The sequence below is a fragment of the Sturnus vulgaris genome, chromosome 8 (assembly GCF_052056855.1).
Source record: "Sturnus vulgaris isolate bStuVul1 chromosome 8, bStuVul1.hap1, whole genome shotgun sequence".
Classification (NCBI taxonomy): domain Eukaryota; kingdom Metazoa; phylum Chordata; class Aves; order Passeriformes; family Sturnidae; genus Sturnus; species Sturnus vulgaris.
The window spans coordinates 7231453-7253583 of record NC_142250.1 but is presented as its reverse complement, the minus strand read 5'-3'; the positions used below and the strand labels follow the sequence as shown (position 1 = coordinate 7253583).

The 22131-nt window shown below is 44.7% G+C and overlaps 1 protein-coding gene across 1 annotated transcript; it reads right to left on the bottom strand.

The window, feature by feature from the left end:
- Nucleotides 1–506: 506 nt before the first annotated feature.
- Nucleotides 507–20839, bottom strand: LOC148222965 (uncharacterized). Its single transcript, XM_088168773.1, has 8 exons — nucleotides 20607–20839; nucleotides 11765–15095; nucleotides 11413–11586; nucleotides 9628–9731; nucleotides 8049–8253; nucleotides 6349–6556; nucleotides 1166–3490; nucleotides 507–646 (listed from the first exon to the last, which is right to left on the bottom strand). The coding sequence occupies exons 3-7, from the start codon at nucleotides 11512–11514 to the stop codon at nucleotides 2076–2078; spliced, it is 2034 nt and encodes a 677-aa protein (XP_088024899.1). The 5' UTR covers nucleotides 11515–11586; nucleotides 11765–15095; nucleotides 20607–20839; the 3' UTR covers nucleotides 507–646; nucleotides 1166–2075.
- Between the last annotated feature and the right edge of the window lie 1292 nt (nucleotides 20840–22131).

Here is a 22131-nt window from a genome sequence, read left to right as displayed (position 1 = left end):
CTTATTTACAAATTACCCAAGGAGCTAAAAACATGAATCTGAAGCATTTCTACTAAACCTATTAGAATTCTAGTTCTATAATATGCAAGGTTACATATAACTTGCACATAGAGCCTATCTGTTTTATCTGAAGAATGTGAGCAGTACTCTTACTGTATTTTTATTATGTCTAGAACAGTTTTTGAGCTCTTACTAAAGCTTTTTTTAGAAGCTTGTTTTTTACACTAGATCCTAAGGCATTTGCTCTTTAAGGCACGTAAAATACATTCTCATTTATTTACTCAAAAGTTAATCTTGCATCTCTATTTCATGTACCAGTGGCTGAGTATATTTTACATAAATGTCTAAAGGTTTTAATTCAATTCCTGCATTCTAATCTCTCTCTGAGAGAGACCCCTGTTTTACACATTCCTACAATCGAAACCTGTTTCTTCAAACCTACAGCTACCGATCATAACATATGTACATCTGTAACTCTACAGGCTAATGTATGAACCCTCTCTTTCAATCAGTTCTCAGACAGGTGGCAGCTCCTTCCTGATCTTGGAGGAAAGAGCCCTTCTGGAGTGGAGGCAAGGACTTCGTGGATTAAAGCACATAGGAACGTCCAGACAAAATGTCCTGGTAACACTGTAGCAGGCAAGATCTGCAAAGTGGAGACACAAAGTATTAACACAGGCCACAAAGTAAAACTAAAGACTCTACAGCTCCACATTTATTGGGACATATTTCCCGGAAACTTCTACATAGCTGCACAGGGAAACATGCTCCTGCCAGCAGTCACTTGAGGCAGGACAGGGGCACACCCTGACCCACTTCCACAGAGCTCCCAGGGCAACACCCTGGCCTCTGGGATACCTTGGTACAGCAGGGAGCCCAGAGCCCTGTGCTTTCCAGCAATGGCTCAGCTGCACATGCAGCCTCCTGCTCCTCTCCCTGTCCCAAAGCTCAGCAGCCCTACAGTTCCATAGGGCACTGGGAGCAGCAGAGCTCAGGGCAGGGGGCACCTGCAGGACAGAACTGTTCCCTGGCAATGTGCACAGGCTCTCCAGGTTGGCACAAGACCCTTCCTCCTGCCAGACAGCGGCCCAGCTCCCACCTTACCCTGCTGTGCTGCCCCATACAATGATGTCATCGATATACTTTAGATGTTCGGGGGCCTCACCCTTCTCCAGTGCAGCCTGGATCAGCCCATGACAGATGGTGGGACTGTGCTTCTACCCCTGGGGCAGACGATTCCAGGTGTACTGCACGCCCCTCCAGGTGAAAGCAAACTGAGGCCTGCATTCTGCTGCCAGAGGAATGGAGAAAAATGCATTGGCGATATCGATAGTGGCATACCACTTTGCTGCCTTGGACTCCAGCTCGTACTGGAGTTCCAGCATGTCTGGCACAGCAGGGCTCAGCGGTGGAGTCACCTCATTCAATGCACGATAGTCTACGGTCAATCTCCATTCTCCTTCCGATTTACGCACTGGCCAGATGGGGCTGTTGAAGGGTGAGTGGGTTTTACTGACCACCCCTTGACTCTCCAGTTTACGGATCATTTCATGGATGGGAATCACTGAGTCTCTGTCAGTACGGTATTGCCGGCGGTGTACTGTTGTTCTGGCAATTGGTACCTGTTGCTCTTCAACTCTCAGTAGTCCCACAGCAGAGGGGTCATCTGCAAGACCAGGCAAGGTGCTCAGTTTTTTAATGTCGTTTGTCTCTACAGCAGCTATCCCGAAAGCCCAGCGATATCCTTTTGGGTCTTTGAAGTATCCATTTCTAAGATAGTCTATGCCAAGGATGCATGGGGCCTCTGGGCCAGTCACGATGGGGTGTTTCTGCCACCTGTTTCCAGTTAAACTCACTTCGGCCTCCACTACAGTCAGCTGCTGGGATCCTCCTGTTACCCTAGAAATAGAGATGGATTCTTCTCCTACATGCTTTGATGGCATCAGAGTACACTGGGCGCCGGTGTCAACCAAAGCCTTATGTTTTTGTGGGTCAGATGTGCCAGGCCATCGGATCCACACAGTCCAATAGATCCGATTATCCCTCTCCTCTACCTGGTTAGAGGCAGGGCTCCTCTATTCCTGATCCTGGTACACGTTGCTCTCTCCCTGTAAATAGGTTCTTGAGGTTCCTTTAAGAAGATCAGTCATATCATCATTCTGATACTGTCTGGAGTTCTGTACACGAGAGACTGGAGCAGCATTGACTCTAGATGAGCTTCTTGGGGTAGGTGTCCCTCTTTTCAGCTCACGTACCCAGGCTGCTAAGGAGGAGGTGGGTTTTCCATCCCACTTCCTCATGTCTTCTCCATGCTCCTGAAGGAAAAACCAGAGGTTACCTTGTGGAGTGTGTCCTCTCTCCCTGCCTGAGGAACGCCGGCTCCTAATGGCAGAAACTCTTGTTGGTTCAGGAGAGATCTGGTAGTTGTTTTCCTTAAGTTCTTTTTTTAGTTTCTGATGGCCCTCTTCAATCAGGCTTCGGACTTGCTCCACCAGCCTTGTTTCCACGGATGAGACATGGGTACGAAATGGGGCTGTGACAGTGTCCTCATAAATTCTTAGTTTATTGGCCAAGACGCCTACCATGTCCTCACCTTCCCTCCACTGCAGCGTTGCCAGGTAACGGGAATACATCTCTGGTCCAAGTCGTGCAAATCTCAACCACATCTGTGACGTGCACCGGACACAGTCTGGGCTCTTAGGAAATCTCTCATCTTCTGAGAAAATGATCTCCAGCACGGCCAGTTCCCTCAGGCATCGGATACCTTGTTCTATTGTGCTCCATTTTCCTTGGTGCACCTGAAGATCTTCTTTACAAAGGTATCTGTCCTTTACACTTGTCAGCAGTCGCCGCCAGAGGCTGAGAGTTTCTTGGGTTCTCCCAATCCCCTGGTCAATGACCACATCCCGGGACAGAGATCCCAGTTGCCTGGCCTCACATCCATCCAGAATGGTGTCATTGGCTGCAGCGTCCCAGATGCGGAGCAGCCAGGTCAAGATGGACTCATTTGTCTGGCGGGTGAATTCCCTCCGCAGGCCACGCAGCTCACCCAGGGATAGAGAGTGAGTGATGATCTCTGGCTCTGTCACTTCTGCTGGGTGCGAAGGTCCTGCCACGTCCTCGTCAGTCACTATGCGAACTGATTTGCTCTTTGATTTCTTCTTCTGAACGGGCGCAACTGCTACTGGTCTAGGCTGTTCTGGCTCAGTGATGGTTTGTGTGGAGATGCTGATGGTGCTTCTGTCTTTTTTCTCCTCTGTGGCAGACTGCATAGACACGGACACTGTTGCTTTGCTTTTGGCTTTTTCCTCCTTTGTGGCAGTCTGCGTAGACACGGGCACTGTTGCTTTTTGTTTGGTTCTTCTCCTCTTTGTGACATTCTGTGCAGTCGTGGACGAAGTTGATTTGTTTCTTTTTTCCTCTTCTTCAAGAATACGCATCAATATGCCATGTAGTGTTCTGTTTCTAAGCATGTTGTAGGCTGAAAAGGCTGTGCAGAGGAGACAAAGCAGAACTAACAACAATATTATGCTGTCCTTAGCATCCAGCGGGAATTTCCAACATTTCCAAAAACTACTGTATCAGGCCGGAAAGATTGGAAAAAATCATCCTTTACCCCCCCCCCCAAGGGCTGGGTGTGATTGTTAAAACCCCAGATGTAGCAACCTAGACTAGGACAAGCAAACAAAGTCGAGTATATATTCCGGATTATGTTCATTGCCTCAGAGGTTATCATGCAGTAGACATAATAGGCCAGTAAAGCAATTTTTATACCATATCCTGGTCTACACAGGAGCATTACAGCTGGCAGATAGTTCCCCATGTGTGGAAAAATATAGAGAGCAAGATATAAAACCCATGTAAGCATGTTGAGAATCATGGTGAAAACAAAATTGTAATACTGACTGTTCTCAATACCCTTCGTGCCCCACGTTGGGTGCCAATTAATGTGTTGGTTTGAAAGTAAAACCAGTGCGAGACTTCAAGTCAGTAATACAATTTAATAGGAGAAAAGAGAAAAAAAGATAAAATACATGCAATAATATAAAAGAAACAACCACCAACACAGTCAGAAATACAACCTGACACCCTGTCAGTCAGGGTGTTGCTAGCAGTCCCTATAAATGGTGGCTGCAGTCCTCCTGGATGACAGATGTGGTTCTGTTGAAGCAGTGCTCCTGTAGAAGGTGCAGTTTTCCTCCGAAGATCCAGCGATGATGTGGAAAAAAGGTCCGACTTTCCTCTGGGATCCAGTAGAAAGGTTTTCCCTCGGGACCCAAACCCCAGTTTTTTATCTAGGTAGGAAAGGCTTGGCTCCTGCCCCTGGTTGGGGCATCTCCCAATGGGGTGATGTAATCTTATCAGTCACACAATAGGACTTAATGGCCCATTAACGGAATATATCTTCTGGAGGAAGGATGGGTTGTGAATAGATAACGATGATCATCCCCGATCTTATCAGATGGCACATCAGCAGAGGATATCTCCCACAGAGATAAGGATCACCACCCCTCCCACATTTTAACAGATGGTGATAGAATACACATTTTTGCATTGTACCCCAGGACAGGTACCCATTTCAAAATGGGAGTTAATTTGATTTTAAAAGTATTTAAAGACATCAGTCAATATAGGACTTGATAAACCACTGTCTCTTCTAACTAAATCTCAGAGAGAACATCTGCTCTTTCTAAAGCAGTCCTAATTTATGTTTCATTCCTTTCTTTGAAAAGGAGATCAAAATAACTCCAAAACTAAATTCCATCCTGATGGAGATTCCCTTTGTACAGATGCCCTTTAAAGGGCCTTTGACATTCCTATTCACTGAACATTGTCCTTCTGAGATTCCAAATGAAGACACAAAGTGTATCAAACCTTGCATTTCAAGATGCTGCCTCACTTAGCAGTGGATTTAGCCTCAGTTCAAGCAAGGCTATAAATCTTCTTCTCTACTATATATTAAGATTATCATTTTCCCATTCCTTGCCTACTGCTGACATAGCAAGCTCCTCTGAGGGATCAATTATCAGCTGCAATTGTAGCATTTTGGACAGCAGTGACACAGGAAGACATGAAATGCTCAGTCCAATGCCACTTGGACAGCACAGGAAGGGAGCCTCAGCACTCTGCTTCTGCCCCTCTGCCCCCAAAGGCTGCCTTGCACCAAATCCATGCCTCTAATATGTGTGTTGAGTTTTGACCTAAGCTGTGACCCCAGGCACTGCAGGGTTCAGCCTCAAAACTTTCCAAGAGCAAAACGACAATCCCATGAGGACAAAAGAAACGGATCCCCTGCAACAGCACTTGACACCATTTTCCCTGAAGAATCACAGATGTCCCTGAGCTTCCAAGAGAGGAGCCAGTTCGGGTATTTTTAGCCCTTCCCTTTCCTGCACGTGGCTTCTGAGATACCCCAGGGAGAGCTCAGCCCCCAGGCCGAGCGCCGCCCCCATCTCAGGTGCTGCACACCTCTGCAGCAGCCAGGGAAAACCTGCCAAACACACCTGCCATGGGGATTGGGCAGCAGGGACAAGCTCAGCACCTCCCCAGTTGGAGCAGCTACTCTACTCTCTATTCACAGGAATTCCCTGTAAATATTCCCTGGGAAGACCTCTTGACTTACAAGGGGAGGCCATACCTGTGATACACACTGTGACCTCCAGCAGAGCTTGGCCACTCAGTTGACTCCACTGGTTGCTAAACTCTTTCATCAGTGATACTTTATCTACAAGAGAAACACACATTTCTGCTCAATCTTCTGAGGTCATAGGAGAAAAGAGAGTGGGGAGGGAAAGGGCAAGGGCAGCCTCAGCTTATAAAATCAAGTAAATTTCTGTTGATGTTTGAATCCTTTTCTTCTTTCCTTCCAGCCTATCCTTTGACATTTGTAAATGAAAAGTTTTCTGCTGGAGCTATGTTAGACATTTCACATCGCAGATCTCAATAGTTCAATCACAAGTAAGCAGTGAAACGGTTTTGCATTGCAGAGTAAGCAGGAAGAAGCCCAGACTTGGGATACAGGAAGGCACTGAATCAGGTAGTCCATGAGGTCACAAAGCAGCTGAGGTGGAGAAAGTAGAAACTGCCCTTGAAGATCTGCATCTTCAACTCTCCATTTTTCAGGCCTATTTCCCTTGAGCAGCATTTTCAGAGCTGACATAAATCTCGGCAGCAAAGGAATTTAGAGCAGCCCTTGCCTGTGTAGCTATTTCCTACAGCCATCCTGCTCCATGGATATCAGCTGGAGCGTTCCACAGGCACCAAGAGCTCTCAAGGAACTCAGTGTTCTCTTGTGTCAGAGAGGCAGAGACACAGTTGGGGAGAGTCCATGTCAGGGCTCATCCTTACCTAAATGAGCAATGGATGCTTCCAGCGCATTCACAGCTGAAGCATGAACCCCGGGGTCCTTTGAGTTCAGGTTCTTTAGCATTCCTTCCACCAGACGGATGATCACCAGGTTCAAGGCATCTTCCAGGACAGTGATCAGCACGTCCAGCGCCATCTGCTTCACTTTCTTGTGTGTGTCAGATACTCTCAGGAGAAAATAATCAAAAATCTGTGAAGAGAACAAACAGTATGAAAGCTGGATTATAATGTTCTAGTTTGAAGAAGGGATGTAGAAATGAGCATTCAGTATCCAAGAAGGGTAAACACCATCTTTACCAAGTGGAATAGAGACTCGGATTGAAAGAAGTAGCCCGTGTTTTGCCTGTGCAAACAGGATGGACATTACAGAAGTATCCTTTTAAAAATATTTGGTTTAAACCAACTCAGCCTGATACTTGTCTTCCCCATCCAAACCCATTTTTCAGATATTCTCAGGACAAAATAATCAAAAATCCGTGAAGAGAACAAAGAGCATGGAAGCTGGATTAAAACGTCAATGTCTGAAGAATGGATGTAGAAATGAGCATTCAGCAATGTTAAAGATGAATGTGATCCTTTCTGTCAGGTCAGCAAATGCTTGCACAATTTCACTCTTTTCCTATGGGCCACTCACTGGAATGGCTGCGCAACCTCATTCTGGAGTAAAGGTTTTCATCTCTTTTAAGAGGTTTGCATGAGGACAGAATAGTTCCTATGGTGTCTCTCTTCACCTATAAATCATTAAATTAATTGCATTTATTCATTCAAAAGACTACCTTTGCTTTACAAGTGTGGAAGCAGATATTTAAAATGCCCATTTTTCTATATAGTTGCCTCAAGTACTGAGAGCAATTCATGATTTTGCAAAACTATGGCCAGACAACATCTAAGTTTTATTTTGTCTATCTCAGAACCTGTCTGCAGAAATGCAGGTCTCTAATCAACTCTTCCAGAATCCAGACAATTTGTCTAACAAACAGGTAGACTTCTGAAATTTAATGTGCTGTACAGCTCTCATTAGAGCAGGTTCAGTCCCTTGAGAGCCACATCTGGATTCAATGATCTTGAAGGTCTCTTCCAATCTAGTGATTCTGTGATTATTAGGCACCATTTTCTAGAAAAAGGGGGAAAGCAGCTTCTGGGAGGAGAAGGACGAGACCTGTCCTTGGCCATTTTCCTCCTTTTCCAAAGAGAAAAATAAAAACAACTAGGATGAGCACCATCATTACCAAGTGGAATGGAGACAAGAATGGAAAGAAATAGCCAGAGTTTTGACTGTGCAAGACAAGATGGAGTTTACAAAAGTACCCTTGGTTTAAATTAGCCCAGCCTAACACTTCCCCATCCAAATCCATTTTTTGTCTAGAGAATAATTGCCATGCTTTCAGTGGCTGGATTCCCTTCACTTAACCCAACTGCGACTAGGAGACAGCAGAAGTTACACCAATGGAAAATTCTGCCATCATCTGATGAACAGCATCAATAGGCACCTGCCAGACAAATGCAGCTGGACTGAAAGAATTTGTCCTGAAGCCTGGACCTCCATTAAATTGGTCTGGGTCAGAGGGACCAGCCTGTCCCAAACAGCCAGGAGGCGGTGCCAAGACACACTGAATTAACTTTACTGCTACAGGCTTGGGAGAGGAGCTAACAGGAAGGAACAGTGAAGATACCCTACATACCTGGACAATGTGAGTGGTGATGAGCTTGGGGAGGTTTTTGCACAGCTCTAGGAGGAGTGCCACTCCTTCCAGCCGTGCCTCAAACCCCTTGGCTTCCAGGAGATTGTAGAGCTTCTGGAGCAGCTCGATTTCATCCCTAGCTGGAGGTAATGTGACCTGGGTTTTTGGATGGTGGAGGAGGCATCCATCAGAGGTTGACTTCACCCTGGAAAATCAAACGAAATTACAATTTGTTGGTGACAATACCTGCAGATAATTGTGAGCAAAACATCTACGGGAGCTTTCCTAATGATGTGATTTCAAGCTAGAAAATCATGAGGCTCTGAAAAACCACATGGACCTCATGACAATCCTTATGGGAGTCAATCTGTAAGTAACATCCTCGCCAGTGCTCACTCAGCAAAACCAAGGATGAGATGCATCTCATCTATCTTCAGATGGATTCCCAGGCACACATTGCTTTGTGGGGAAAGAGAAACACTACTGCCAAGTTTAAATGCCTCCTCTTATGGGAGGTGTGAGTCTTTTAATAAGTAAACTCATCACTCTGGAGAAATGTCTCTACACCAATAACAATTGTAACAGAATGACAATATGGAACAGGAGCTCACATGCATCTGAGCAGATGAACAGGGGCATATCTGAAGCATCCAGAAAATCAGTAACACAGATAAAAACAGAAGACAGACATCCCAGCACAACACTCACATTAAGTTTGCATTCCTAGAGACTAGATCCACAGCTTCATAAACCCACTGGGAACAATTCTCCTGGATCAACCTGTCTCTTCCATGAGCATGGGAAGCTCCTAGCTATGCTACTGAAGCATGTGGTCCTTTGCTGCCACCGCTGAGCATGACAGAGCTAAATAAATCCCCTCTGTAGTCAGGGCAGAACAGGTACAAGTAGCTCTGCCACTGTCACGAAGACACAGCAAGGACCAAATTCCTTTCTTCAATGCAGATTGCAGCACAGTGGGAAATCAACCAAACATGCTGTCCATCAAGCAAACTATATGAAGGACAGAATTATCAAGACAAAAAGTCCCCATTGAGACACCTGTTGGCCAAAGTTGCTCAGGATTTACCTTGCTACTTACTACTCAAACTTGGTAATGTTGGAGGGTAAGAAAAGCATGGTTCAGCCAGGCCAAACCATTTGTACGGGAATGGCTGGTTTAGGGAATGGCATCATGCTTCTAGGCTGGGAGTTCTCATCAAAACACCCATCTGAAAAAAACTCCACTCAGATGTAAAAAAACCCTGGTTGAATTGACTTGTCCCAAGTCAGGCAGTGGAAATATAGCCCTCTCCTAACCACAACAACACTGCCCTCAACACTGCACTGAATCGTCTGAGCTGCAACCAATGGGTGCCTTTTGTTGCCTAATTTTTGTGGAAACCTCTCCAGAGAAGTTTGTTCAGTGCAATGCAGAAGTAGACATTTCGTGCCATAGAGCATTTGTAGGGAAAGGAAACAATCTCTGGCACAGGCCATCACTGCTAGAAAGATTTTCCTGAGGAAGAGACATGTCCAGCTTGTCATGTGCTTTGTCTCATCTAACAAAAGTGCTCAGTACCTTTGACTAGAAGGCAATGTGGCCTGGGGCTTCTTGGAGCCATCGCTCCTCTTCTTCACTGGGCTCTTGACAGATGGGCGTTCACCCTTCTGCTCTTCCATCCCCTACAAAGACATAGAGAAAGCCCCATCAATCTTTAGAATATTAAATAGGAAATTGCCTGTTTAAAACACAAGTTAGAACCAGGATCACTTCTAGCAAGGCTTAGGGAAACATTTCCTAACTGACAGAAGGAAACAGGCCAGAGAATCAGTGATGCCAACACTCTGTTTGCAATAGCTCAAGGCAGGTTATGGGTGATGAAATACTGAGCAGCAGTCTAAAACCCAAATGCATGAGTCTTGACTATAAATGGGAAGAATGCAAACTGGTTGGCAACAAATGTTCATAAAGGAAGCAGCAGAAAAATTTGGACTCTTTGGGGAGTGGTCCCATTATGTTGGATGGTGATTTGGTTCAACCTGGCTCTCCCTTTTCCCGCTCAAAGGCACAATCCCTTTTATAATGTAGATAAAAGAATAAAATTTCCCCCCAAACAAACAAATCATTTTCTACTGAATGCTGCTGAACTCACCTAGCTTCTTCCAGCTCCACAGGGCTTGACAGCAAGCAATATTCCCAAAAGACAGACAGTAATTGCAGTAATTAGGATTGACTTGGACAAATTTGCATTTTTGGAAATTGTCTTGGCACTACTACTTCCGTTGTCTTTTGCAAGGACTCTGTTCTCTTCAGAAGCACTATTCTCATTTAATTGCTTTACTGGGGTGTTTGGGGTTGAATTGTTCCCTTTTCTTTCTGTGGCATTTCTCCCATTGTTATGCTAAGTATTTGTGGCTACACCTTAATAGCTATAGTGCTCTCTCGCAGGGGGGTGGGGGGATGGGGGGAGCCCAGAAAAGGAAAAGGTGGGAGAGGGGTCTGGAGCGGGCTCTCGCTCTCACTTGGCTCGTGGAGTGAACGGAGGACAGCCCGGGCTCTTATCTGGCATCTCCCCTGCCATCCCAGCGCCGAGATCCACGCTCCCTGCCGTTGGACATCGCTCTGCTGCTTTCCCACCTCATCCTACTACCTCTGGACACTCTGCCGAACACCACGACGGACACCGTGAGGGGAGAGTCTCTCCCCCATCCCTCTCACCCCTGGGCTGCTGCCGCCATCACTCAGCCCTCTTTGACTGCGTGGGACCTGCCCTGCCCACAGCACTGGTAACTGAGCACAGAGGGAGAGGGCCTGTGGCCAAAAAAGAGACTGGAACTGAGCTATACTGTTCTGTTTTGTTGTCAATTTTTATAGCTGTTGTTATTTCTGCTATTTTGCCTTGTTAGATATCAGTAAAGAACTGTTATTCCTATCCCCATATCTCCTGCCTGACAGCCTCTGACTTGAAACTAAAATAATTAGAAGGGAGGGGGTGGCACTCTGCATCTCAGGAAAGGGGTTCTCGCCTTTTCTTAGAAAAATACATATCTTTCAAACCAAGACATGGGGGCAGAGTAGGGAGAGCGTGCTGGGGGAGTTACACCCAAATGTAAACTCATTTTCTCCTCTTCCCCTTTCTCGTTTGTGACCATTATTCAAAATATTCAAAACCCCACTTTTTAAACTAATAATATCAGTTCCTTATTGGACTGCAGATGAACAGGGTGGGGATTAACAGCTCATTCCCAGGAGCAAAATGATTCATCAGAAGAGGAATGAGATAGACAGACTAGGTATTTTTGATGTCCTATTAGCAGTGGCAACACCTGCACAAAGGAGACATTTTTCCTGCCAAGCACTTACTTTCTTCTTCATTCTTCTCAGAATATCTTCCAGGTCACGGGCGGGAATGGATCGTTCCAAAAGCATTTTACAATTTTGGTCATTCATCAACATCTTCACCATCTCCTGTCCATAATGCCTATGTGTCACGATCTGCTATTAATGCAGAGCGGGGGTCGTGATGGTTCTTTTGATCTCAAAGGTGCAAACAGGCAAAATGCAGGGGACAAAATCAGTTTATTCAACAGCAGAAAATCAGTTTAATCAACAACAGCAATGCATTTCATCAAATGCCAACAATTCAGTTACGGTAAAGGGGAGAGGTATAGGATAGGGAAAGGGGAAGGAAAGGAAGGGATGGGAGAATAGCTACCAACAGACGAGACGGGCGTCCTCACGGGTCATCCGATAGACGAGTCTTCATCCGTGGGGAGATCTCAGGGGTTTTCTCCAGGGGGTCTTCATCAGTGGAGAGATCTCAAAGGGTCTTTTCCAGAGGGTCGCTCTTTTATAGTCCTTCTCCAAAGCGAGTGGCTTCTGGCCAAAAGGTGGGAAGATTTATGGACCATTGTGTGGTGCTGCAGGAGACAGGTACAGACAAGCAGTCCTCAGTTGATACAACACAGTCTCTGGTTGGTGCCACAACAGCACAGTCCAGTGAACACAATACACCAGCACACAGTCACGAGCATCCACCTGGCCCGGCCAGTAAACCATTGTTTGGAGTCAGCCTGGGTGGGATCCTCAAGGTCTCCTTGCGACAGTCGGGAGGCAAAATCGAGGGGAACTTCGGACCGACCCTTACACCACCCTGTGACTCACGATCATCGTCAAGAGTGCCCCTTTGTAGAGTTGTAGTAAAGCCTTCAGGACTCGTCCAAGTTGGTAGCATATCCCGGAAAACAGAGACAGGAGAGTAGGAAAAAGATAAGGGACAGGATAAGGAAAAGGAGAAAGGGGAAACAAAACAGATTAATTATGTTCAATTTTGTTGATTGCTAACGACTTCAAATGATTTGTTCAATTCTTTAAATTTTTCAATTTTGATTAGAAATAAATCAATTTTTTTAAAGCAAGTTTTTGATTAAACAATTCTAATTGAAATTAGAAGATAATTCTAGTTATTTTATCTTATTTGAAACCTTGTGTCAGTAACCCTAGGGATGTCAACAGTAGCCGATCTGGGTACATCTGTCACAGATGCCAATTGTGTTAATCGTTTCGTTATTCTCCAAGTCATGATGTATAGAATTGCTGATAAAACAAAACCAATTAAAACTAGAATCAAAAGAACAATGGTGGGATGACACAATTTGTTCAGGACACCTGTAGCAGTAGGTGACCACCCAAATAGAGTATCCCACCACCTGTGTTCAGCATCTGTCTTTACCCTTTCTAAAACACGATGCATTTTTTCCACATTGTGATGAACAGCTATTAGAGTTTTCTGTCCGTTTTTCTTGATCTTCTCCAAAATTTCGATCAGATCTTGGTGTAGCAACAATTGCTTCACCAGAGAGAGGTTCATTCCAATTGGAGTGGGCAATAGATGGTGGATCAGTGTGTAATTTGACTGCAAAAGGTGGTGAGAAGTAACTGGGGCTACATAGGAAAAATCACATCCTGAAATCCTAGTAAAATTGCAGACACAAAAGTTTGAATGACTTTTAGTATTCAGTACCAAATTTTCTATAAAAACACTATCACAAGGAGTTCTAAAGCATGCACATCCATTGCCTATATATACCAGTACAGTTTCAGGAATCTCATTTGGATGGATTTCAAAGTTACAAACATTCTGTTCTGTGTCCAAGCAGATATCTTGAGCTCTGATTGCATTACTTTCACAGATAAACCCTTGTTGTTCCCAGACAATGCAAGTTTCCAAATTGACAGTTTGCCACCTCCCACCAATTTGACGGGCCCATTCCCTATGCTCGAAAGGATGGAGAATAGCTCCATCATGGTTCAACCCCAATGCAATAATGGGGAATATTGAATGCACTGAAGCATTACGAATTGTCAGTACAAAGGCTGTGGCAGTGTTTGTGCTGGGATCATAGGTAAAATTTACTAAGTTCCACCAGGACTGGAATTCTTTTTCAAAATCAGTGGCACTGTCCCAGACTATTTTTCGGATTTCAGTGGGAAAAGTGCCTTCCTCACCTTCTCTTATAATTAAAGCAGCAACTGACTGCATCCACAACTGGGCCTGGATACAACTGAGAGCCAAAGAGATGTTATTTTGAGTAGCACCAAGTGCATCGATCATCAATTTGTGGTCATTTATGTTTACCTTTTCCCAACTTGGTAATATGTTTCATAACAACCATTGTTGGGTCCCCAAAGCTGTTAAGGTTGTTTGCAGGGGCCATTGTAATTTGGTTACATCTCCAGCTGTGGTAGCCAATTTATTCATTAGTACTTCCGAATCGATGCTATTCAAAATTCCCAATCCTGTTCCCACAACACCGGTTATGTCTCTTGCCATTCGTTTTTTAGCAGGATTTCGTTTCCGCAGCCAGGTTGTCCATCCCTCAAAAGAAGTCTGTAGAAAGCGTGAACAAGCTGGTTGGACTTCTGAGACATTATTTTGCATCAATAATTTGATTTGTTTGAGAGACCATGCCGGATTAAACAATATTTGTTGTTGGCCAGTTTTTCTAATTACATAAGGTCCAAATTGAAAAATTGTAGGGCTTAGCACAACCGGTGGTTGGGTAGTAGGTGTTACAACATTAACATCAAGTTCTCCCCAGTATTTTGTATCATTTTTTCCACACATGATTTTATAGGAAAATTGTACAGCAGTTAGGTTTAGCCAACAGTCTTGATTTTGGGTTCTACAATATAAAGTCTGGCCATGAGATCCTATGCCCCAACTGTATGCAGGTTCGGTGAGGGATCCAGTCGCTAATTTACAAGTTATTGCGACATCATCACCTTGTGTCACCAAGAAAGGGGGGAAAACCTTGTTTTTGTCATCCAACACTAGGGGGGTACTTACACCACGGTATATAACTACGGCGGTTAGTGTGGGGTTTTCTATAGCATTTATTCTGAATCTATAGGTCAGGCCTTTCAAGCTGGACTCATCTGTTGTGTTATTCTGCCAGGAGCATGTTACATAGGTTGGTCTGGTTAAAGTAAAGTTATGCCAACAGTCAGTAAATTCATCCACACAAAGCTTTGTAACTTCAACGTTGTTGGTGTCAGGGTCCAGGGTATAGTTACCAACCTTCCTTTGGCGACAGCACAGTATTAGGGGAGCTTGTTTTTTACATGCCCATACTGTTGTGGGGCAGAGACTCGCCGTGATGTTAGGGTGCAAACTACTAGTTATATCTGATTTTAAGTAATTCCCGGCGATTGTAATGGTGGTGGCTTTCTCATGAAGTGATTTTTCCACTTTTCTGCATCCTACCCTGATTTCTTCACCAACTATTCCTGTTAGTACCCTAGCCCAGTCTTTTTTGTCCCAACCCCAGTCACTTGAACGGTATACCTCAGAATCGTGCAGTACTACGGTCGCAAGGCTTGGGTGACGATCTCTGGGGTAGGGTCCTAGAGCACTGGTATACCTGATGGAAGCTTCAGACCACGGCCATTCGGGCGAGTTTTGGCCATGGTGTGGTGGTAGGATACAGAAAAATATCAAAAAGGTGATCATGGTTCGTCCAGTCCCCATGTCCCTCGGTGGTCTTCTGTGAAAGCAAACACAGCAGAGTCTGCCACCAAAAGGCAGGAGGTCAAAATGATGGAACAATCCAACGGGTACTTATCCGATGCTCTTTTCCCAGAGCATTGGTGGCTACCCATGCATATTTATTAAGAGGAGTTTTTAGTACTAGTGTTACTTCTCCTACAGTAGGGAGGTTTACTAAAACAGGTTGCCCAGGATAATGGACTGGATTTTTAGAATCATTAGGTCCCTGTAGTGCAGGAATGATGCTTGGGGCTTTTAGACAAAAAGCAGTTATTTTGGGACACCCGTTTACCCCCCATCTATCATTTATACCTTTTACAGCTTGCCATAATCGAAGATCCCAACCTCCCTCATGTGGCTTTAGGAGTCACTTTAGACCATTGGTCCTTTCTACAATCCCGTTGGCTTGAGGATAATAGGGGGTGTGAAAAGTCCACTTTATTCCTTCCTCCCTTGCCCATTCCTGTACTACTTTAGCAGTAAAGTGAGACCCATTGTCAGATTGAATCTCCTGTGGCTTTGGAAATGTTCCAAACCATTCTCGCAATGCCTTAACAGTATTTTCTCCTGTAGCTCTATTAAAGGCTTCAGCTTGAACTAACCCTGAAATTATTTCCACTCCCACCAGCACGAAGTGTTTACCACCAGACTTCTTAAAGGGGCCGATATAGTCTACCTGCCATGCATCCCATAGGCCTTTACCTTTCCTTAAGTGCAAAGGGTCATCTTCCAAAGGATGTCTTTCTAGTCGTCTGCGGCATTGCTCACAAGCTGATATGCATGTTTTACACATTTCCCTGGTGACAGGCCAGCCACGAGCAAGGGCTTCTTTGTATAAATCTTTGGCACCTGTGTGTTGTCTTTTTATATGCAACCATTCTAACAGGTGTTCCCAATCTTCTGTAATTTGTTCCTTTTTCAGGGGACTTAGTCTTGCTAACTCATCAGCGGCATTATTCCATTCACCAGCTAAATTTCCATCTGTCTGATGAGAAGCCACCCACCCCACAGCAAAGTTCCCGTGACTAGCTATATCTAGAATTTCTTGCCATTTTTCCTTGTGCCATACTGGGATTCTGTTGACTTCCCAATCATTTTGCTGCCAGAAAGGAAGCCACTCTGTACATCCTTTAAACACAGCATAGGAGTCTTTGTAAATACAAACAAGAGAGGTATTATGTGCCTCCTGCTTGAAAATACTCCAAACGGCAATTAATTCACCAACCTGAGCACTGCCTTCTCCCTCAGTAATAATTCGTTCACCAGATGAAGTATGAAGAGCTACTGCCCTGTATTTCCACACTTTTCCCTCTCGTTTAGCAGAGGCATCAGTAAACCAGGAATTCACTGATTGTTCAGGGGAGAAAGGAGGGGCCACTTTAATTACTGAGGCAGGTTTATCGTGGCTGTTAGCCAAATTCTCAGTTTCTTGTCTAGCCAGATTTTTTACAGCTCCTTATGTTACAGAGAAGATGTTACAGTAATGTTCTATCTGGGCATACCACTTCCTGACCGAGGATCTCTGGGCCACCCCGTCAGGGGGAGGGGTCCCGCTGGTGACTGCTTTAATAACTTTGAAGGGGCTTCTTAATACAATTGGTTGTTGACATGTAATTTTCTCCACTTCTATGAGAGCTATACTAACAACAAAAAGCCCCTTCTCCCAGGTAGTGTATCTTTTTTCAGCATCTTTAAAACCACGAGAATAAAAACCAACCGGCCTTGTAGGACCTTCTGGGCCCCTTTGCCATATGTACACTGATAGTCCCGAGGTAGCAAATCCCCATTCTACCTGGAAAGGATCTGTGGGATGGATAGGGCCTAGGGCTTGATGTGCAGTTGCTTCAAAAATCAGAAATCGTAGTGCTTCCTCCTGAGAAGGGGTCCAATCCCATTTTACTCTTTTCCTCAGCAAGTCATAAAGGGGTCTGGCAATAATTGAAAAATCGGGGATGTGTTTTCTCCAAAACACTAATAATCCCAGAGCTTGCTGAAGCTCTTTCCTGGATCCGGGCATTTTAATTTGATCCAGGGAAGTTAGGGTATCAGGTGGAATACATGTCATACCTCCTTTCCACCAAATCCCTAAAAACTTCACTTCCTGTGACGGTTTTTGAATTTTTTCTGGGGGAATTTGTAAGTCAAGGCTTTCCAGATGAGAGATTATTTTCTGTTGGGTATCCCCCACTACTTCTATTTCATCCCCACCCACCAGAATATCATCAATGTATTGATAGACGGCTACATTGTCAGGTTTGGGTATTTTTTCTAATTCCTGTGCTAAAGCATGGTGGGCTAGAGTAGGGGAGCGTTTATAGCCTTGAGGAAGCCTAGTGAAGGTGTATTGCTGTCCTTCCCAGGTGAAGGCAAAACGGTCCATGTCCTCTGGCTGTATAGGTATCATAAAGAACATGTCTTTGACATCTATAGTTGCCATGATTGTATGAGCCTTTTCCTGAATTGAAGTTATAAGTACAGCTAAATTTGGGACAGCTGCTGTGAGAGGATCTGTGTTTGCATTTAGTCTGCGAAAATCTACTGTCAGCCTCCACTTTCCGTTAGGTTTACGGACTGGCCACACTGGAGAGTTAAAGGGAGAATGAGTGTCAATTATCACTCCCTGATTTCTCAGGTCCTGAATAACTGGCTTGATTCCTTCTTTGGCACCAGTGGGAAGTGGGTATTGTTTCACATTAGTAATTTTACTGAAAGGTAAGGAGGGTGCGGTTTGGAGCAGACTAATATTAAAACGTGGTGTGCCAAAAGACCAGAGACAACCCTCCTCATCTTCCCACTGTCTCCCAGCAAGGACATCCATTCCTAATAAATCATTTGGAATATCTCCAATTACAATTTTAATAAGTAACAAATTCTCTTCTCCAGGTAGTAAGATTTTTATCAGAGCTATATCCATAGCTTCTGTGGTCCCCAAGGCATTAAGGACAAAACATTGTCTCCTCGTTGGAACAACTCCACATTTCTGTGCAGCTTTTCTTGTTAGTGCAGAAATTTGGGCTCCAGTGTCAACCACAAAGGTGACAGGTGACCTTCTAGGACCAACTATTGCTGTTATCAGGAGGTCCCCAGTTTTGGGATTCCTGGTGAGCGTTCTAAGAAATAACCAGTTCCCCCCCCATCCCTCGGCCCACCCACGAGAGACGGGGTTTCTAGTTTCCCTGCTTCTGAAACCGTTTCAGTTCCATTCCCAAAGACTGAGAAGGAGGAAACTCTGACTCAGCTCTCAGAACCTGTAGAGGACATTGATTTGGCTCACTGCCCAGAATCTGTGGAGGGGTTAAGTTTGACTCACTCCACGTGGTGGAGGAGGGGGTGCACTAGGCTGAACAGTAGGAGAGTTTGATGTAAGGATCTTAGGGCAATGCCAATTCACAACAATTTTTATCAACTTGTCAAGTGGTAAGCCATCCATAACATCTTTAGGAATTTGTTTCTTTAACCCCAACGACCACCAGTACTGACAAGAAGTATTCAACTTCCCCTTTTCTGGCTTATCACTGCTAGGAGAAATGATGTGTCTAACACCTTTGGTTTTCTCCACTTTATCCTCTGGGATTTTTACGGGTCCATATTTCCTACTGAAATTCAGCAATTCCTCCGCAACTTCGCTCCATGTCCAAATTTTACGGTTATTGTCCGGAGACTCTGGAGTCCGTCTAGGAGGGGTTTCATAGGGAGGGAAAGAGTCCACGGAACCAGATCGCTCACGTGAGTTTCCAAGAAATCTATCTAATCTTTCTACAGGTGTCATGGATGCGATAGTTTTTTGAAGGAGAATTGCGGTAGATTTGAGTGTTTCTGGGAGACCACGGATTAAAGGGGTCATGATTTCAGGCATTACAGGTGATTGCATAGGTGATTCATAGGTGGTAGTCAGTTTTCTCTCATGTATCATTTGCAAGCAAGCAGCTTTGTGAATGTTTTCCAAAAGTTGGTCGGGAGTACCGACTAAAGCTATAGGGTCTCCCCTTTCCAGGGGGTTAAGCCCCCCAGCCCAGAAAGCTGCACGTTGGGTCAAGGACCACGGGTAGCTCTTATCTCCGGTTGTTAAGAAAACTCCATGTCCCCAATACCCACTAGCTTCGCTTTCTGATAATTTAATCTGATCTCCCCCAGTAAGAGACACTCAAAATACATATTCAGTCTCTGTTTCATGAGGGAGTCGCCCATATTCTTTTTTCAGTTTTGCTAATTCAGTGGCAGAATATGGGATTTCTTTTGTAGATATGTTTGGTTCAAAATCATCAGGACCAAGATAAGTATATTGTGTTTTAGCCATAGGTCTCAATTTTGGACAGCAGTTTTCCCCAAGATTTTTCATTACAGTTAGCTCCTTTTGGGGATAAATTTGATTAATGTGAACAATTTCCTTCTCCTCTGTTTCTGTGTGTGTTTCATTCTGCTTTAATTTTTTGGTACATTCTTCTCTTAGGGCAGCCTGTAGCATATGATTTTCATCTCGCAACAAGTGGTTCTCATTTTGCAGAATTTGAACAAGATTTTGCAAAGAATCTATAATTGTGCTTTCTTCACTCACTCGCTTAGAGCGAGTTTCTATGGCTGCCGTAAGACAAGCTCCCAAAACTGAGCAGAGTATGGTTTTATTTTTGCCCAGTTTGAACCTTGACTCATGTTGCAAAGAATATATTCTATCAATCACATTCTCCAGATTAAACCAATTATTGTTCGCCCATTCCTCCCCACCTTGGGACGGTCTGGCGCTATACTTAGCTAATAGAGCATAAAATGCAGCTTTATCTGTTACAGTGGAATTCTCAGTCATTTTGTGAAAGGACAAGTAAAAACCACAACAGGGAGGTCTATTGCTTAAGTTACCACACACAACGAAACAGCTTCCACTGTGTGCCCCCCTTCGCTTCCCTGTGTGGGTGAAGAGACCAAACTACTTGGGAGGTACTCCTTAGTTACAAAACACCAGGTTGTCTCTTCACTGCACCAAGTAGTCAAACATCATAAAAAACAACAACAACAACAACAACAGTGTCCCGCCTTTTGCACCAGTAGATCTTTTGTGAAATTCTGACGACAGAACCCTCAAGCGAGTCTGGGGATGCTCCACACCAAGGTGTCTGCAGTCTGCGGGAAATCAGAAAAACCCCCCTTGCTTTCTAGACAGGCTCACCCATCCAAGGTGGCCAGCTAGGTGCGGCTGGAGTAAGACTTCCTTCCCCTGATACAGACTACAGACAACCTTGCATCCCTTCTGTCTGCCAGAAAATCCTGTCTGTCACGCCAATTTAATGTCACAATCTGCTATTAATGCAGAGCGGGGGTCGTGATGGTTCTTTTGATCTCAAAGGTGCAAACAGGCAAAATGCAGGGGACAAAATCAGTTTATTCAACAGCAGAAAATCAGTTTAATCAACAACAGCAATGCATTTCATCAAATGCCAACAATTCAGTTACGGTAAAGGGGAGAGGTATAGGATAGGGAAAGGGGAAGGAAAGGAAGGGATGGGAGAATAGTTACCAACAGACGAGACAGGCGTCCTCACGGGTCATCCGATAGACGAGTCTTCATCCGTGGAGAGATCTCAGGGGTTTTCTCCAGGGGGTCTTCATCAGTGGAGAGATCTCAAAAGGTCTTTTCCAGAGGGTCGCTCTTTTATAGTCCTTCTCCAAAGCGAGTGGCTTCTGGCCAAAAGGTGGGAAGATTTATGGACCATTGTGTGGTGCTGCAGGAGACAGGTACGGACAAGCAGTCCTCAGTTGATACAACACAGTCTCTGGTTGGTGCCACAACAGCACAGTCCAGTGAACACAATACACCAGCACACAGTCACGAGCATCCACCTGGCCCGGCCAGTAAACCATTGTTCGGAGTCAGCCTGGGTGGGGTCCTCAAGGTCTCCTTGCAACGGTCGGGAGGCAAAATCGAGGGGAACTTCGGACCGACCCTTACACTATGGAAAGATGAAAAGGAAGGCAGGAATGCAGGAAGGAAGGAAGGAAGGAAAAGGGAAAAAAAAGGAACAAAGAAAGGGAGACGGTTAGCAGAAGAGGCTGATGCATTAAACTCATCAGGTGCAATCCTTGCATGAGAAGGCATTACCTACTCAGCAAAGAGAGAGCTTTACCACTACTTGTCACTCTGCAGTGCTGCCAGCTGAACAGAAGAGGCAAGAGGAGAACGTGAGGCAACAGAAAAATACCATTTAACTCTGAAACTGCGGGTGTGCTTCTGTGGGATCAAAGGATCTCAGGGAGATAGCATAACACATCTGCTTTCTTATCAGATCCTCTTAGCAGCACCTTCCTGCCATTTGCAATGGCAATACAATACAAGAATTTGCCTTTCTTGAACTAACAGGGAAGCCAGAACAAAACACCTCATGCTTCCTATTGGTAATTCTATACTATATGTATGCACAGGGGCAGCTAGTTCATCTTGTGTTCTTGGATGCTATTAATGGGAATTTAATCATCACAGTAAGGGGAATTTGGTGGCTTTGGTTGATTTTGCCACTAGGAAATCACAGTTCTCTTCAGGAAGAAATTTGGAGGTCATTGAGCCTCAGAAAACAGCATTTGAGTAATCTCCAGAAGAAGTTTAGAAAGCCTAAATATATTAGCTAAAGACCTCTGAAATGCTTCTAGCAAAGTCTTAAGTTAATGAGAAATAGATGTTTGGGATTCTCCAGTGATGAATATTAGCCAACTCTTTGGCTTTGTATTGTGCACCTAAGACCAAACAAAACTGTTTCACTGGATAATCGGAGCTCTTTTGATCTCAGGAAAGAAGCCTTTAAGCCACAGGAAGTTGGCAATACTCATTCCTATTGGACAACCTCAGGATACCCAGTACAGTCATTTCCCCAGGCAAGCCAGGGCAGTGGTCACAGCACCAAGCCTGACAGAGCTCGAGAAGCGTTTGGACAATGCTCTTGGGCACATGGAGTGACTCTTGGCATGTCCTGCACATGGCCAGGAGCTGGAATCAATAACCCTTATGGGTCCCATACAACTCTGTGCATTCTATGATGCTTTGGATTTCA